General features: G+C 45.0%; 1 protein-coding gene across 3 annotated transcripts in view; it reads right to left on the bottom strand.

Annotated features, from left to right (window-relative positions):
* Kif5c (kinesin family member 5C) overlaps nucleotides 1–17738 on the bottom strand; it is a 160555-nt gene that overhangs the window by 76007 nt on the left and 66810 nt on the right. For all 3 annotated transcript variants that reach the window (XM_006974286.4, XM_042275271.2, XM_076569432.1), the window contains 6 exons: nucleotides 14341–14389; nucleotides 14027–14082; nucleotides 13191–13278; nucleotides 9899–10023; nucleotides 7438–7542; nucleotides 6937–7085 (listed from right to left, as the gene is read on the bottom strand). In XM_006974286.4, coding sequence (XP_006974348.1) covers nucleotides 6937–7085; nucleotides 7438–7542; nucleotides 9899–10023; nucleotides 13191–13278; nucleotides 14027–14082; nucleotides 14341–14389 — 572 coding nt within the window. The remainder of the gene's footprint in view (nucleotides 1–6936; nucleotides 7086–7437; nucleotides 7543–9898; nucleotides 10024–13190; nucleotides 13279–14026; nucleotides 14083–14340; nucleotides 14390–17738) is intronic.

Here is a 17738-nt window from a genome sequence, read left to right as displayed (position 1 = left end):
TTGATCAGTTTGGGAGGCAACTAGGCAGTGGGACCAAGTCCTGTGCTCATTGCATGAGTTAGCTGTTTGAAACCTGGGACTTATGCAGGGACACTTGGCTCAGTCTGGGAGGAAGGGACTGGACCTCCCTGGACTGAGTCGACCAGGTTGATTGCAGTCCTCAGGGGGAGGATTTGCCCTGGAGGAGGTGGGAATGGGGGGTAGGCTGGGGGTAAGGGGAGGGTGTGGGAGTGGGGAGAATAGGGGAACCTGTGGCTGATATGTAGAACTGAATGGTATTGTAAAATAAAATAAAATAAAATAAAAAATTAGGGTTTACTCAGAAATGCATCAGGAAGCATTATGACAACATCCCTGAGTGTGTTTACACAACTAAGACGGATTGGACATCACTACGGTGATATAATCTCACACGAGAGTTTGTTGTTATGCAAAGAGCATGGCCAGATAGGGTGGGGACACTATCTCTGTGGCCCAGGTGAACAAGCCAGTGACTTTCTAGAGCTGTATTCTAGCTATTTACTACTGAAACTGCAAGAGCCTGTGATTACCCTAATGTGTGCTATTTACAGCTGGAACCTCAGGCAGCATTGAGCAAAATCCTAACCAATGGCTCCTTGGGGGCAGAATCCCCATTTAATCTTGCTTCTGTCCTAAAAGATCCATTTGGCAAGACAAAGCCCACTCTGTGGATGCCAATGGTGTCTGTGTTACAGCTTTTCTTGTGTTACCTTGCTGCAGAGATTCAAATACCACTTCAGTAATGTGTTGTCTGGGCGTGCCTGGGAATCAGATCTCAGCTCCCTCCAGGGAGAAATGAGGCCAAGATTTTTTTTAAGGCCTCAAAGCTAACGCCTCAGGGAAGACAGCTCCAAGTGCAGCCAACAGTGATCAGAGACCACAGCACACCCTCACTTGGATATAAACACTGAGATGGTTATATTAGGAAAGATTCTCTTTAAAAAGTCTCCTGAGGAATGCAAAGAAGACAGCCACCTTTCTGCTCTCAAGCATCATCCATCACCTTCCCAGCATCCCTCAGGCCCTCCATCCCCGAGTGTCCAGTTCACACATGAAGAGGCACGCACTCAGGTTCTGAGAGAAGTAAGCATGTCTACTTCAACAGCTGAGGCTGAGCACTCACACCTGTCATTGAAGGCATCCCCATTGTGTGGCACTTGAAAAAAGTCCTTCACACAACGAAGGAGACCCACAGTTAGTGGATGGAATCACTCTATACCCTGGAAAGTCCTATCCCTGCCTGCTTCCTCATTGATCTCGTCTACTTACACTCCCTGGCAATAGTTCTAATGGACATGCACACTGGCTGTGCTGGTTCTTGGTACCTCTAGCATCAGCATCTTTCCTTTGCTCTTCAGGTGTTCCAGGGAGTGCTGGCATTTGAATAAGGAGCTCTGCACAACCTCAATGCATAGAAAAGTCTGTAATGCATGCTTTACACAGTAAGTGTTGGGAGAAACGGGGGAGAGAGGGAAGGAGATGGCAGTGCCCTTTGTGGAGGGTAGGAGGGTAGTCCAGGTATCCGTTTCCATCTGTCAAGGTTTAACAAGGAAACAGAGAGAGATAAGGACATAGACCCCAATAGACATACAACGTATTCTTCCTTAGTTTTCTAAGGAAACTGGCTCATGTGTATGTGGGGGCCATCAGAGCTCAAGTCAGGTCCAAGCAGCTGGCTGGAAATGCAGATGCAAGCATGTTTTCTGGTCTTCAGTTCTCCCTGGGAAATCCCAGGCTTTGCTTTTCAAGGTCTCTATGATGAGAGAAGGACCATGCTCATTACACAGGTTTATCTATCTACTTGACTCAGCCAACTGAGTATTGTTACATATTTTGTTTGTGTTCTGACAAATAAAGTTTGCCTGGAGATCAGAGGGCGGAGCTAGCCACTAGTTAACCATAGAGGCCAGACAGTGTTGGCTCACACCTTTAATCCCAGCACTTGGGATTAAAACATATCAATAAAAACTTATTAATAAATTGCAATAGAGATACTCAATAAAGACAGATTCAGAGGGGGAAAAACCTCTAAATGGTTTACAGAATGTTTGAAAAATGTGTGTAGGCTTGGAAGAGAAAAGAGAAAGGGTAGAAACAGTCTTAGATTAATAAAATGATTTAAAAATAATAATAAAGTCCTTAAAAGGGAGTAGAGTAATACAATATAATAAGCCATGTAAAAATGGAAAATACAGAGAGAGTCTGGATTCTATATTTTATTGCGTTGTCTTTGGATTTTTTGGACTGTTAATGGGCAAATGATAACTGCTGAGAGACATTTGATTGTAAAAGCTACTAAATTAAACCAACCTATATATTTTAAAAATATCTTGACTTCAAAATTTAATTCAAAAGACATGTTACTTTGGGAAAGAAGTTCTGCTTTTATTTCCACAGGAAATGAGAGGCTCTAGATTCATTCTGGGTTAAGAAAAATCAGGTTTGAGCAAGGAAGAACCCCCCTGAAAATTCTCTGATGGGAGTGGATGGCCCAGATGATCCAACATTTCAGAGTGCCTCTGTTGCAGTTTCCTCTGAGTTCTACATTCAAAACAGCTTCAAGGATGCTGGCTGAGATGATCCAGCCTCATAGAATTCTCCAGTCAGGACTTGATCACAATCCTGAATTTTCTCAGGGTCCCCCAAAGATTACCAGTGTCCCCAATCAACAGGAAGTAGTCTAGAGAACTACACCCACATTCCCAAAAGACGGATCATGGATTTTTATTATCATTTAAGGGGGGCTGGGCACAAGTTGTTATTGGTAATGGTCAAGAACAAAACTGAACAAAGGAGATTAGATTCAGGGATCTTGTAAAAAGAAAAGAGGGGGATATAGAAATGTGGTGATGCAAGTTAGGATAGAAAGAGAATTAGGTACAACACTTTGGACTCACCAAGATATGATAGATAATGGAGTATTTTCTCTGAATTTGTCAAATGCAAATAGACTAGACATTGTTAATATAATTCCTGCCTATTGTTATCATGCATATTGTATTTAGGCAAAAAGTAAAAATGTTGTATGATAGTTTGTTTGTGTTCTGACAAATAAAGCTTGCCTGGAGGGTGGAGCCAGCCACTAGTTAACCACAGAGGACAGGTGGGTGGAGACAGGATCTCAACCCCACTTCAATCGGTCTGAGGATTTGTAGAGGTAAGAAGTCTCTAGTGGCTGCTGCTCTGCTTCTCTGATCTTTCAGGTTATTACCCCGATATCCGACCCTTGTTTTTATTGATAAGACTAATTAGCCACAAGCATCTAAAAACTACTGTCAGAACAATAGCTAGATCAGTGTTTGATGGAAGTGCCTAATCATGTATTTGGGTACAAAATTAACATCACAACTTCTGATCTGCCCTGAGTCTCACTTGCCAAGTAAACACCTACACTTTCCTCAGAACACACTTCTGCTCCAAAGCACTCTCCAGGCCTGGAAAGAGCTCACTGCTTCTGAGAGAAAAGGCTAGTGAGTGAGAAGGAATTAAAACCCTGATGACCAGTGAAGAGCTGGCCTCTAGTTAAACTTCCGCCACACAGTATCTTTCTTTTCCTCCAAGAGCTTCCGTTACCCCAATGGTGTCTCAACAACAGGCCCTCCAACAGAGGTGATTTAATTCTTGGTTTTATGTCAAGTGCACCAAAGAGTGTGCCTTAACTAAGCTGCTCACTCTGTCTCTGCAGGTAATTTGTTCGCACATTCTTGTGACATGAATTTTACATGTACACTATTCAGTCTCTGACAAATCCAGCTGTCACTATGGCAGGTGGCTTGATTAAAATGATGGTATCGTTTCCCTTTGGAAGCAGTGCACACCAGGAACAAAAAGATTATTACTCTTCTCGAGTTATCAATCCCCTTTCACATTCAACATACAAACAGGCTGAATTATTGGTGCTGGCCCAAGGCACACTGTCTCAGGCCTTCCTGCACTGATTGGTGTGTCCCTCAGGGTCTCCTTTCATTCACACACACACACACACACACACACACACACACACACACACACACCACACCCAAACAAATCAAGACACATTAAACAGACTTCTAAGATAATGGGGTGATTTGAGTGCACACATCTGAAAGTTACAAATATCTTCTTGAAAAATGCTAGAAAAAATACTACAGAAGAGTAATTAAAAACTAAAGAATAAAATTCCATAGTCTAGAAGAAAAAAAATTCACAAAAATGTTTTAATTTGGTGTTTTGATTCTCAGATATCTGGACTACCTGTTGCTCTCGGACACACAGACAGAATTGTCTACTTCTGCACTAGCAAAGCGCTGGGCACTCAGAGGACTAAAGAGACAAGCTTGATCAAATAAGACCTAAACAGCCTGGATTTTCCTCTCTGAATCCAGTACTAAACCTAGAATCTTAAGGAAGGCTGGCTAGACTCTTTGCAGGGTGCCCTCAGGCACCTGTAGACTGTGGCCTTTCTACAACTTCAAAGCATGTTATCGTTTCTCCAGCCCAGGAAAAATATATACTTCCCCTGTGACCTTGAGAGAATCACAGAACTTAGGCTGCCCAAGGTTCTTCAACAAGAACAAAATGAACACTGGCTATCTGGCACTTGGGACACACACAGCGGCTTTTCTGAGTTCAAAGTGCTTAATCTTAATAGCTATCAGATTCCATGTCTAATCTGATGTTCAGACCCAGGTCTGCTGTATAATTGGGTTCGATGCATATGGTTAACAACAAAGCCGATAAAAGGCCCATAGAAAAGTCCACTCTCCTTAATGAACCAATTAGTTAGCATGCATAGAGAAAAAAGGAACAAACCACCACATATTTCTGACTACTTACTAGAAGGCAAACTAGATCCAAACCCAGGTCAATGTTTAGGGACAGTGATGTCACAGCTCAGCAAGGATCCTGCATCATGACCTTGAGGCTCACTTGCTTCCTTGTTCACTAAGCATGTATTTATTAATCACGTACTGTATACTTCCCACGCTGGACCACAGATGCCAATAGCAAATGTACTCTCTGCTCTTATGCAGTTAAGGGTCTGATAGAAGAAGCAGACCAACTATTTCATCTGGAAACATGCTTGATGTTACATTTTATTTTCTGGAATCCTAAATTACCTATAGTTGTGGTGATACATTGTGTACCCTAATAAAATTTATCTGGGATTAAAGGCATGTGTCTAGATGTCAAGTCCTGGGATTAAAGGAATGTGCCACCACTGCCTGGTTCTGTTTCCAGTGTGGCCTTGAACTCACAGAGATCCAGACAGATCTCTGCCTCCCGAGTAATAGGATTAAAGGTGTGTGTGCCACCATTTTCTGTTCCTGATAAGTTTTATTAGGGTACACAATGTATCACCACATATAGTGTTTCTTCACCCATTAGTTCCTGAAGTGAAATTCTTTTTCATCCAAATGTGTCCCTTATATTACAATGCTGTTCCTTATTTCCAGTCTAGTCTCATCCACTACTATGAACTTTCCAACCCTCAGTACTGCTGGAGTGTTTAAGATGGAAGAAAGGGAGCTTGACATCAGCGGGAACCCTCTCTGTACCAGCCCCTGGGCACAGTGAAAATGGAAGCAGCTCAATCATCCCCCCAAAAGTCCTTGGAAGGAACCACTCCATCTCTATGGCAAAGAGATGTGAGGCTCCGAGAAGTCAAGGAGAGAGCGGCCCAACGACCGGGAGACAAAGGTGTCACCCTGCTGCACTGCCACTGCCTCAAGCATTAGCCTAGTCAAGGACGTCATTTAGGAGGAAGAAAAGCATCCAAATTCAGATGGAAAGATATATTAGGTCTACAACATTTCAACACAATTATTATTTAGACAGCCCAAAGGTGCCAAAGCTGAATAATTCTATGTTCTGTTGAGGCTCGGGAAACGATTAGGATGTGATGCAGTTCAAACAAGCTGTAACTATTTCCCATACAGGATGCCCACCCCATCAGCCCCATCCGAAACTACTTCTTGGGCATAATCATATGACACATACTCCTAGGACTAAAGCAGGGGTGCACTGGAAACCCCACTAACACCCAAGGCAATAAGAGCTACAGACACAGCAGCTCCTCAGCTGCTAACATTGAATGTAACAATGGTAGGATAACCCAAATCTCACAACATCTGTTCCGGCTCAGTCCCATGAGCACCAAAGATGCTCAGATCACCCAAAACATCAGCATCACAGGTTTAGGTAACCAACCTCCCAAAAAAGCACAGCTGAGAAGATGGGGGTCTGGCAAACTAAGCAAACAAGACTGAAGGAGGTCGGCTGTGGGCAGCCGGGCAAGGTGGAAAACAGTGCGTAAAGAAAGGCAAGGAAGGTAAGATCCCACATACACATGGGAAGATTGTGTTCATCACCAAGCTCTTCATGCCCACCCATCTGCTAAAACCTGCAGAAGCAGGGCACGTTGACTCAGGCCTTTCAAACAGTGAGAAGGTGGTCATCCTCCACCCTTATCCTCCAAATACACCCCAGGCCTCCCATCCTCAGAGTTAATGCATCTGATTTCTTTCCTCCTTTATTTATGCCTCTACTCTATCTTTATCTAACTTTCTGATTGTTTTTATGAACAACTTTGCAATGGATTCCAGGTTCCAGTTAAAGGTAGTTCTCCATCTTCAGATTTACGTATGTGAAACTGTATAGTGCTAAAGGCTAAGCTTCAAGTCCATTTTGAACAAAAGTACCAACGAGTAGGGTATTTTGTTTTGTTTTGTTCAACATCATTCTTCCAACAGGCACATTCCTGACCACTACTAAAAACATAATCCCTGTGGCCTCAGTAAGTAATGCCTCAAGTTTATAGATCATCTGCTAGAGGCAATGTAATAATTATTTGCCCCTCTGACCATTGCCCCAAGCCATTCACACCTAAGACCTATATCGTGGCTCAGAGCTTGGGTTCTGAGACCCCACACGCACCTCTGTCCAAACATCAGCGTGGACTTGGTTTCAGCTTCATTGAAGACTGAAGGAGAGCAGCAAATGACAATTGTGGTCCTGCAGTTCCCACCCAGAGAGTCCTGGAGAATCCGAGTCATCTTGCTGTCCCGGTATGGCACATGTGTTTTCTATTTAAGAGAAGAAGGAGTATTGGTTCTGACAGCCCATTCAAAGAAAAACTACAGAAACAAGCAAGCAAGCCAAACTTAGAAACATGTGGAATAAGAATCTGCAGCCAGGTCTTCGGATCTTGCCAAAGAATGTCCATTCAGTGACCCATGTCATTGGAAGTTAGCATCACCATTCATACTTTCTAGTGGAGTGGATCTCCCAGCAACGAGCGCCCCAGCCAGGAATCCCTCTGCTCTCTTCCAAAGAGGAAAACAAATGAATGTCTGGGATGTGTGGCAAAGAGAACACACAAACCCCAAAGGCAGCTTCCCATAATACTATTTAATAGATGGCGACAGGATTACTTACTGTCCCTTCTGCCAAGGCAGAGATCACATTTCCAAGAGCAGACAAAGACTTGTTGATGTTTTTAGCTTCATCGAGAACAGCTCCCTCGGCACCGGTTTTGCTGACCTACCAGCGGACAGAGAAAGCAGTGAGGCCAGGGACAACACAGAAGAGAAAATGCAAACTGGCGGAGGGGCAGCAGGCAGACCCTCCAGGAAAGCAGGGAATGAAGTGAATAAGAATCACAGTGATCCAGCTGTCCCTGGAGCCCCGGGCTGCGGATCTGATCTCTCCTGCTGTCATTTTCCTCTCAATTGGGTTTTAGTGGAATGGCTGAAATGTCTCAAGTGGGAGAACTGCAGATACTTCCCCGGGGGACATCCATCCAGGAAAACCAGGCTCCCGAAGTGCTGTCACGGCAGTGAGTCGGGTCCTGGGGGACTAAACCACAGCCTCCTGGTTGGATGGGGTCCGGTGGGGCACAGTGAGGAAAACATTTAGGAGCCCCAGGTTCAGGCGAAGGACTAAAGAAGTGGGTGGGTGTGCTGACTCAATCCCTTCTCTGCTTCTTTCTGGACCAAGGAGGGAGGGATGGGGTATCTAAAAAGACTTAGGGAGCTGTGGAGAGACAAGGATACGTGTCTTGCACTGTAAATTTGGTTTGCTGCTACAGCCCTCCACACATGGTGCTTCCTCTACTGCATTAGTACAGATAATTTCACATTTACGGCATTTCCTCTAGGTAGAGAGGTTTACAAATCCTGCCTTTTTTTTTTAAAAGGAAGGGAGGGGACTCAGAAGGGTTGTCCTGGCTGCCTAAGCAGAAGCTACAGAGTCAACAGCTGCTCTCTAAAAAAAGGAAGGAGGAGACGTAACTTTAAACTGAACAAAGATGAACTTCAAATACATATGAAGGCGAGTCCCCGCCCTCAATAACAGAGGGGAATGCTTTTGGGTGGGTGGGGGGTGTTCTGAAAATAGGACGGACTTCTTCTGTCCTGGAACTATAGAGGCCAGCTTGCTTGCACACAGAGACATCGTGGAGTGATGGGCCACAAAAAGCAGCGGCCTATTGCAGGAGTTTTTAGACGATCTCTCATTTGAGCATCTTAACTCCGTGAAGTATTCAGAGCAGGGACTATCTATCACCTTCCATTGGCAGGCAAGGACAATGAGCTCCAGAGATGTCCCTCCGCCAGCCTAAGGGAAGGATGGCTCGCTGGGGTAATGGGAACTAAAGCCCAGAGCTCTGTTCTCAAGATAGTACAGTCATACGGATTCATCTAGGGAAAAGGAAAACAGACAGGAACAAACAAAACTCCAGGAGGACACTTGAAATAGCTCGTAAGTGCCATTAGCAAGAAGTGCCAACTGCCGGCAGGAGGCAGGTGTCAGGGGTATTTCAGTCCTAAAGAACTCATCTCCACACGGCTCTCTGCACAGGCCTGTACCAGGCACAGCAGTCAAGTCAGTGGTCGGGCTAGAGCTGAACGATGTGCCCCCTTCAGCCTCATGAGTGATCAAGAACGTGGCCAGCTCACATGTAGAACATCTGAGATGCCCAGCCAAGAAGAGCCAATGTCTTTCCTCTTGGGACAAAGGCAAGTAAGAGAACAATTCGAACAGCCATGACTTACGTGAATGTTCGTGGCCATGGTTAGAGTTCGGGAACTTAGCAGTGTGAGGCATTAAGTGGCAGTCAGTGGCAATCACCTGTACAGCTAGGCAGACTGATGGAGACATCCAGCTGATGTCACTGATGAATGCAGGAAGGGGCATTGTGCATGTGTACTAGCTCTATGATGCTGTCTAAAGGGGTTGTGTCCTGCCAGAGTACGGCAGTGGGAACATCCCCTGGCGCTGTGCAGGGGACTGGGAGGGGAAAATGGTGACTCTGGATGGGGTCTTGGCCAGTTCCTGGGGGCACAGAATTGAGTCCAGGTGTGTAGAGAGAGTCAAAACAAAATCGAAGGCTTCATAGCCAGAGGAACCAATGTCACTCATATGAGACTGTCACTTCAGACCCACTACCAGGAGAACTGGAACACTAGGAGAGCCCGGGTCCCAGACCTTTCCTCAGCAAGGCAAACCTGCAGAAGCAGAGCCACCATGTTCCAGTGACAGGACCCGTCCTGGCCTACTGGAGTCTGCACACCAGACAGCTCCCTCCATCCCAAGAGAGCCAGCCCCTCCCACCTTCGAGAGGCTGCCTTTCCAGGCTAAGTCACGTTAACCCTGCCCAATGCCACAGGCCCTACTAAGCGTAAATGAACATGAGCCTTTGAAGTACAGCCCTCCGACACAAAGAGGGAACTTTTGGACCAGAAAAGAAAATGAGAAAACCAAGAAACTTGACAGTACCGTGCCTCAACATTTTAAACCTCTTTAAAACCAGGGAGCAAAAGGCACAAAAATCATACAACTGCACACTTGAGCAAATAACAGGGGGAAATTATAGATACTATAAATCAGAGTCAATTACCTTTTCACTCCCAGCCAAATCAACCAAATACAGCTTCCCACTGAGTTTTTTTTCAGTCTCCACGTTCTCTTGTTTAATGTTAATCAGGAAGATACTGTGACTTCTCGAGCTGTGTTCGTTCATGTCTGAAATGAAAAATGGTTTATTGCCCCACAGAGAACATGAGCAGAGGTCGCAAACCTCTGGTCCTGAAAACACAACCAATCAAGTCCCGCTCTTGCGGTTCTCCGCAGGTAATGCAGCTAGTGTCAGAATGGATCTGAAGCCACTGTTTCTTCTTTCAAAAAAAACCCCCACTCATTCTAGAGATGACATATTTACAATGTCTTCAAGTAACAAAGGAATTAACCTGATGTTCTTGTTGAGAAGTTTAAAATGGCAGTGTCTCAGGACCTGCCCTGTATCCCACATCCTATACCAGTCTCACTCACCAAGAAGCTCACAGCTTCCTTGACAGTCCTGTGGAAACGCTCTGACTTTATCACAGTGTAGTGTGTGATATAGTTTGTCCTGCTTGTGTGTAGTACCAGGTATTACCAGGACTATCATAAACTTACTTAAAGGATGATTAGGACACACACCTCTATAACCATGTTAAACACAGAGAGGCCTCGAGGATTAAATATACTTCATTAGGTCGGGGTACCAGGAAAAATGCTTCCTTTTCCACCATAGGCCGGCAAGTGTCCCATCAACTTTCACCATCTCCCCAAAAATATCTTACTAGATTGTTCCTAAAAACTCTGGAGATCCCATTTTAAAAAATCCCAAATGCCGGGCCTTTTAATCCCAGCACTCAGGAGGCAGAGGCAGGCAGATCTCTGAGTTTGAGGCCAGCCTGGTCTACAGAGTGAGTTCCAGGACAGCCAGGGCTACACTGAGAATTTCTATCTAGAAAACCTACCCCCTAAAAAAAAGTCACAAATAACAAGCAAATTTAGCAACATTGCAGGCTACAAAGTCAACATGTAAAGAGCATTTATGTTTTTATATATTACTAACAATGCCTGACCAGAAATATTATGAAAACAATCTATTTACAATAGCAATAGAAAGGATAAAATACTTAAGTATGAACTTAAAGAAAATGATAGGTTTTTAGACAAAAGCTGCAAAATGTTGCTTAAAAAAAATAGTAAAACAGATACAGATGAATGGAAATAGAACCCCACGATAATTTACTAAAAGATTTACTAGTGTTAAGACGTCAAAGTTGGGGCTGGGGAGACGGCTTTAAAAGACGAAACTCTGCTATAAAATCACGAGGACTGGAGTCTGGGTCCCAGAACCCATGGAAAAGCTGGGCAGGCACGGCAGCCATCTTCAGTCCTAGCCCAGGGGAGGCAGAGACAGATGAGCCCAGAGCAAGCCAGCTAGCTAGACTAGCTAAAACTGCTAAGTTCTGTGTCGGTGAGAGAGGCCGCCTCCATCAAAATAAAATGTGAGGATGGAGCCAAAGAGACAGCCCATATCAGCTTCAGGCCTACACACACACACACACACACACACACACACACACACACACACACACACCAGTGCACATGGACCTGCCCACATGTGATGCTGCTTACACACACCACACATAGGTACCCATAAAGAACTGATAAAAATATTAGCCAAAATAATCTAGGGAATACAACTAACTATAGCAAAATCTCAGTGATACTTTCCACAGAAATAGAAGCATCTATCCTAAAATTTTAAAATTCATACAGACTCTCACAACATCCTGAACAGTCAGGCTGGTCTGGAAAATCAACACAGGAGCTGTGGAGATGGCCAGTTAGTGAAGCTGCTGCTGTGAAGGGTGAGAGCCCGAGTTCAGGTCCCAGCAGGGGAAGATGGGAGCGTTGTGGGGACAGATGGTGGGATGTTGCCCACAATGCAAATGGACTCAACTCAACAGAGCGCGCGCTGTTAAATATACTCAGCACACTAAAATAGGCGCAGGAGCTGGGGAGATGACTCAATGGGAAACGATGCTGGCTGTCAAGCCTGACGTCTGAGTTCAATTTCCAGGGCCCACGTGTTAGGGAGAACCAGCTCCCTAAAGTTGTTTTCGAACTTCCACGTGTACATGTACACACATGGACGCACGAGCGCACGCATGCACCCATACACATACACACACACACACTCACTCACAAATGAATAACGTGGGATAAACCTTGACAAAATGACAAGCACACTAGTAACATCCTGGACCCTCAGCTCTGGAGCCAGCAACCAATTCTGGGACACCGTGAATAATTCATGACCGCCAGCTTAAGAAACACAGTGAGAAAGTTTCGATGTGCACATGTGAGTTCCAGGCAGAACAGAAAGAATCGGTGTTTTCCTGAACTGTATTCAAGCGTAGGTCAGCTCTGAAAGCTGCCACATCCACAAGCGTCATCTGACAAGCTGTGGGGTAGAGAAGAATTTCAGTTCTGGATCACAGACCTGGAGCGCATCCATGGAGGAGCCTTAGATCAGCTCCTAGAAGAGTCTCGCCAGTCCTCTGCTAGTGTTTGAATCTCTTCTATACAGTAACTTCGCTCCCTTGCTTGGCAGCAGGCTTCACCTGGGGCAGCTGTCGGGAGTTCTCCTGAGAGTTGGTTGAGCCTGTCTCCCTAGCCTCGGCATCACATCACATCTTCCTCAGCATCAGAACTCAGAACATCGATGCACTGCACTGCCCACACACCCTCTCCTGAATTTTTTTTCCTCCTCCAAACTAGAAATTCTTAGTTCCTTCAGCTCTGTGGGAACTTAGACTTCATGGTCCGCACCCCTCTGGAAAGGACAGTCCTAGTCTCTTTAAAGAGCCTCTGCTGCTCCAGTACACACGTGCAGCTCGCAGAGATGGGACACCGGAGCAGAAGCTGCCTGGCACGTCAGCTTCTGTGAGTGCGTCTACTGTAAGCCTGTGCTGGAGGGATTTCTTTCTTTCTTTCTTTTTTTTTTTTTTTTTTTGGAAGCTGCCAGCTCTGCCCTGACTCCCTCTTTGCATTTACTCACCTTCTACAGAGGAAGAAACCCAATAGCTTTCCCTTGTGTGTGACATGAATTCATTAGCTCCGATATTTTTTTAAAACCTCTTATTAGAACCCAAGGACGCTCGCCCAACACTTGAAGACCTCAGAGTACTGCAAACACTCACACTGCACATGGGCCAGAGTCTGTCTACTCACAGCTCTCTGCTGCCTTCCTGTGCAAGCATCACGTGTGCCTCCTCACCCAGCCGTCCTGCACGGAGGGCAGATACTGGGATTCTAGGTGACAGCACAAACGTCACCGCCGCCGCACTTACTTGTCACAGCCACATGTCGGTTTGCTTTGCCCTCATCTATCACATCCATGACCTCCTCGGGGCTCGACACAAACCTCTCGGTGCACCCCTGCAAGAGTCAAAAGCAGGTCAGGGTGGCCACCACAACGACTGGAAAGCAAGCGCATCTGAAAGCGGTTACACCTCCTCCTTTTCTTTTCTACAGGTACGATAAACAGAAAGGATGTGATGCTGCCCAACAGTGTTTCCTCCTTGCCCGGGGCTTGGAGTCTCCATTAAAGAGAAGTAGGAGCTAGCTCTGGGAAAACTAGATGTAAAGCTGGGGGAAATGCTTTTTAAGCTCGTGTTCATACCCTACAGCAATATTTTCAGAAGGCAGAAACGACAAGGAGAAAATCTATGAGGAGGGAAGAAATGAGAATGCATTTCCTCACCTTCCGTCGTTATTTACCATTTCAGTCATTAACAGTAGGCATGATGCTACCACCATAGACTTCTGCGAGGCACAAAGCACAGACCATCGCATTCAATCCCCAAACCTCTTGAAGATGAACCATACTAAATAGGAATATTTAAATAATAGCTTTCATAAGGAAGGCTGGGTATAATAGCTCATAGCTTATACACAGCTTAAGCACCAGGTTAGATCCCCAGCACCAAAAAATAATAAAAAATAGTTTACATGCAGGAAAGCTACGGTTGAAGAAGCTGAATGTTGATTTTTGTAGCCGATCAATGCTATAGATAAGGCATGGGGTTGACAATGGCTTCTGGATACTCTTTAGAGCTCTCACGTAATAATCATTTGGACAGTGACTAGAGAGAAGTCAGCTGCATCCCCCCAGCTCTTCCCATACCTTTACATAGGGGACTCTGTTTTTATCTTCATGAACAGCCAAGTTGGTTTTGGACACTGTAGTGACAAAATGATGGCATGCAAAGAAGAAAAGGAAAGTTAAAACCCTGGGTGGCAAGAAGACTAGCAGTGCTTACACAAGACAGGCGAGTCTATTCTTTCATAATTTGCAAGTTAAACTGTGGCTGCGAAGAGCACATGGCCTGAAGGCAAACATCTCTCTAAATTTTCATCAGCTGCCCAGGCAGAAGGGCCCTAACTCCGCTCAACACCCCCCCCCCCTTGGACTTCAATTACAGCGCACACACAGCTTACCGTCAAGCAAGTCTCTTATTTTGTCCAAGTAGATCTCAAAATAGGAAACCTATTTAAAGAGAAATTGAAATTGGAATATAAATGCCATACCATATTTCAAAAGCATTACTACTAAACTCACGAAAGCTTTTGCTGTGGCTGAGAAAAGGGGGTACCAAGTGAAGGTCACAGTCCTGAGCACAGAGCTGCAGGCGCCCCTCAGCTGTGTTCCTCCTGCTTGCTCACTGCGACTACGCATCTCTCTAGCTTCACACTTTTGGCTCCTCTGGGCTCCACTCAGGTGCTGGACAGCCTGTTACAAGAGGACCCAAGTTCCACCTTAGCTGAACACCAAGCAAATGTCCACGTGTGGTGACAGCCACAAGAGAAAACATCCCAAACCAGTGATGTTCATCTAGACCTCACCCAACTGCATGACACCACAGCCTCGTCGGGTCCATGGGAACACAGCTTACATGTTAACATGAAGGAAGCAAGGAGAAGCTAAGGATGTTTGAGACTACAGGGACTCAGAAAGATACCTGGGAGAGCACTGCTGAAGAGAGCCAGCAGTGGAGTCTTTGAAGGATTGGAACAAACGTGCTTTAATGAAGACGACTGGCCAGCTATGGTGGCTTACATATGCCTATAATCCCAGATCAGAAGGCCAAGCGAGAGGACTGTCGTGAATCTAAGGCCAGCCAGGACTATAGAATGATACTCTTTCTCAAAAACCAAGAGGACAAACAAAAAATGATTAGACTTTGTTAGGAAAGGGAGGCCTTCTACATAATTATTCTCAAACCTTAGCCCATCTGTACTTATATCAGTACCTGCTACAGAACTGCAGCGCCCTGAAAACTGCCACAAGGGAACTGAAGCAGAGTTTCAGATTTCGGAACCCAGAAATCAGCTTCTAAATTCCCAGGTGACTCGTCGAATAGCTGAAGTAATGAAATGCTTAAACTAAGAATCAATTCCAAGGAATTTAATGTACACAATAGCCTCAGTTTCCTGATCTGGCAAATGAGGCCATTTAATCTTGAAGATGTGAAAAATTCTCTCCAGGATTTTGCACAGTTTGTTTCTGACTTTTTCATCCCAGATAAACTTTCCCAAAATTCATAAGCATCTTTGAAATACAAATAAGAGAATAGAGAAAGAAAAATGCAGACGTGGGCTACATAATGGCATTCAACAACAGACCGCATATATGGTAGCAGTCCCATAAGATCATGCTGTCGCGTTATCACAGATTCCTTATTTTGTATAAGTTATCTATGATGCTTACAGAATGATAAACGTGCTTACAGATTTCTCAGGATATATCCCATCGTTAGGCCAGCCATGATTATGACTGTTGGAAAGCTGGGCTCCTCCTACTCAGGTGAAACTTCAGGCCTGGACAAACTCTACCTCTAATTTGGGGACTATGAAGACACCTCTGCCCTGTCACTAATGTCTCTCCCAGCTTAGCTCTGGCTCATTATCTCCTGTGTGCCACCATCTGGAACCACCCACTTCCCAGTTCCCAGCAGCTCTGAGATTCTCGCTTTGAAATCTACAAGAAGCAGCTGGGTATCATAGTGTCTGCTCCTGGGTACCTGTATCTCTAATAACACCTGCTTGTTCATCTGCCCAACTCCTCATTCCATCTCTACTGGACACCCCTGACAGTCAAAAGTCTCCCTGCTCTCTCCTCCCGGTGCTTTGTTTTTGTTAATTTGCTCTGGTTGTCTAGAGGTTTTCCTTGGGGTTTGAACCCAGGACCTCACACATGCAAGGCTTATACTCTACCGCTGAGCTAAACCAGCCCTAACCCTTCTCTCCAATCTTTCAAGTTGCCACATTCCCCATTGACCAGTCCTCAAAGCCCGATTTTAGTCATCTCTAGCCAGGCCCTCCCTGCAGCCAGCCCCATTCGAGTGCCAACCTATTCAAGTTCATGATTCTCTAACTGCCATTATTTCCCACTACCTCTGAGATTTTTTTTAATTTAATATCTTCCATACATTCATACAATGCATTTTGATCATATTCACCCTCCACTTTGGAGAGCCTAAGCATGTGGTTTACTTCCACAAATTACAGAGAAAATTAATTACATCTAAAAAGTAGTCAGGAACCATGTACTGCCAAGCCTGGCAATTAAATTCCTGTTCATTTTTAATGCAAGTTAAAATCAAACCCTGATTTATTATTTTCTGCTTTTGTGAGGTGTCAACATTCATTTCGTTATTTCAAATGCTTTGTGAGAGCAGGTGAAAGGAAAATCAGTAGGCACTGTTTGTTGATAAACTACAGCATGATCAGAAATAACACTTAAAACCTTTGTGGCGTGCATTAAGAAGCAGATTTTTAATACTGCCTTAATGGAGCCTCTTTTGGTTTAGCCTGTTAGCATGTAAGTTCAGAATGCAGAGTCCACACAGCTAATGCAGCCACTTGCCATTCTTATTAATGGGAAAGCAAATTCAACTCTGAAATGCACGGTGGGAACCTGCACGTAAGATCTAACTCTAGAGACAGAGGAAATATTCTTCCCCTCCCCTGCCATTTCAAGCCAGAGCTGTTCTTAATCATAGTAAGATTCTGACACAAGACACTAGTTCCAGGGCAGTAATTGGTTTAACATCTTATTCAGGATTATCACTTAAGACCTCTGCAGTAGTTTAAAGTGTGTCGGCATAAACAGTCTTAAAGAAGCACTAAGCCTCTAAATCTAGATCCCATCAAAGCAACAAGCTCTGGAGCCTCAGACGTAAGGAAGGCTGCTAGGGGAGAGGCAAGCTTTCACCAATGCGGCGACACGTGACGTGCTGGATGTAATTCATAATTGGGCAAACAGCCAGCAATGGCCTTTTGGAATGTAAATTTAGGAACAGTTTGTGGTAGAAAGAAATAAGAGGAGAGGTTGAAAATGTTTGATTGCTGCATTCACTTGTTTATTTTGTGTGGGGGTGGGAAGGGCCTGAGCCCTGGTGCACACGAGGAGAATGACCCGTGGGAGCCTGTTCTCTTCTTCCGCATGTGGTGCTCAGGGATTAAATCTGGGTTGCCGGGCTTGGCAGCAAAAGCCTTTACCCACTGAGCCACCTCACCAGCCCAGGGGGGAAAAAAGCCCAATGCAAGCAAATAGGTGCTAAGTATCAGTTTGGGGCTAGGGTCTATTTGGACCATCTGTCTATATCTGAGCTCCAGCTTCCTCGTGACTGACTCACAGGGTCATGTGTACTGATGATGTTCAAGCTTTCAGGACCACTGATCTACCCAGCTCTAAGCCTTCTTAGAACAGTCTCTCCTCCCGGCCCTTCAACACCTCTAGTCACAAAGATGGAGAAGCAGACATTGTGTTTCTAAGGGAATACAAAGGAAGGGCAGGGACTGCTCTAGATTGGCCAGTCAACCCCTCCAGAGGA

Source organism: Peromyscus maniculatus, chromosome 4 (assembly GCF_049852395.1).
Source record: "Peromyscus maniculatus bairdii isolate BWxNUB_F1_BW_parent chromosome 4, HU_Pman_BW_mat_3.1, whole genome shotgun sequence".
Classification (NCBI taxonomy): Eukaryota; Metazoa; Chordata; class Mammalia; order Rodentia; family Cricetidae; genus Peromyscus; species Peromyscus maniculatus.
The sequence above is the reverse complement of the archived record's forward strand: the minus strand, read 5'-3'. Positions and strand labels throughout refer to the sequence as shown.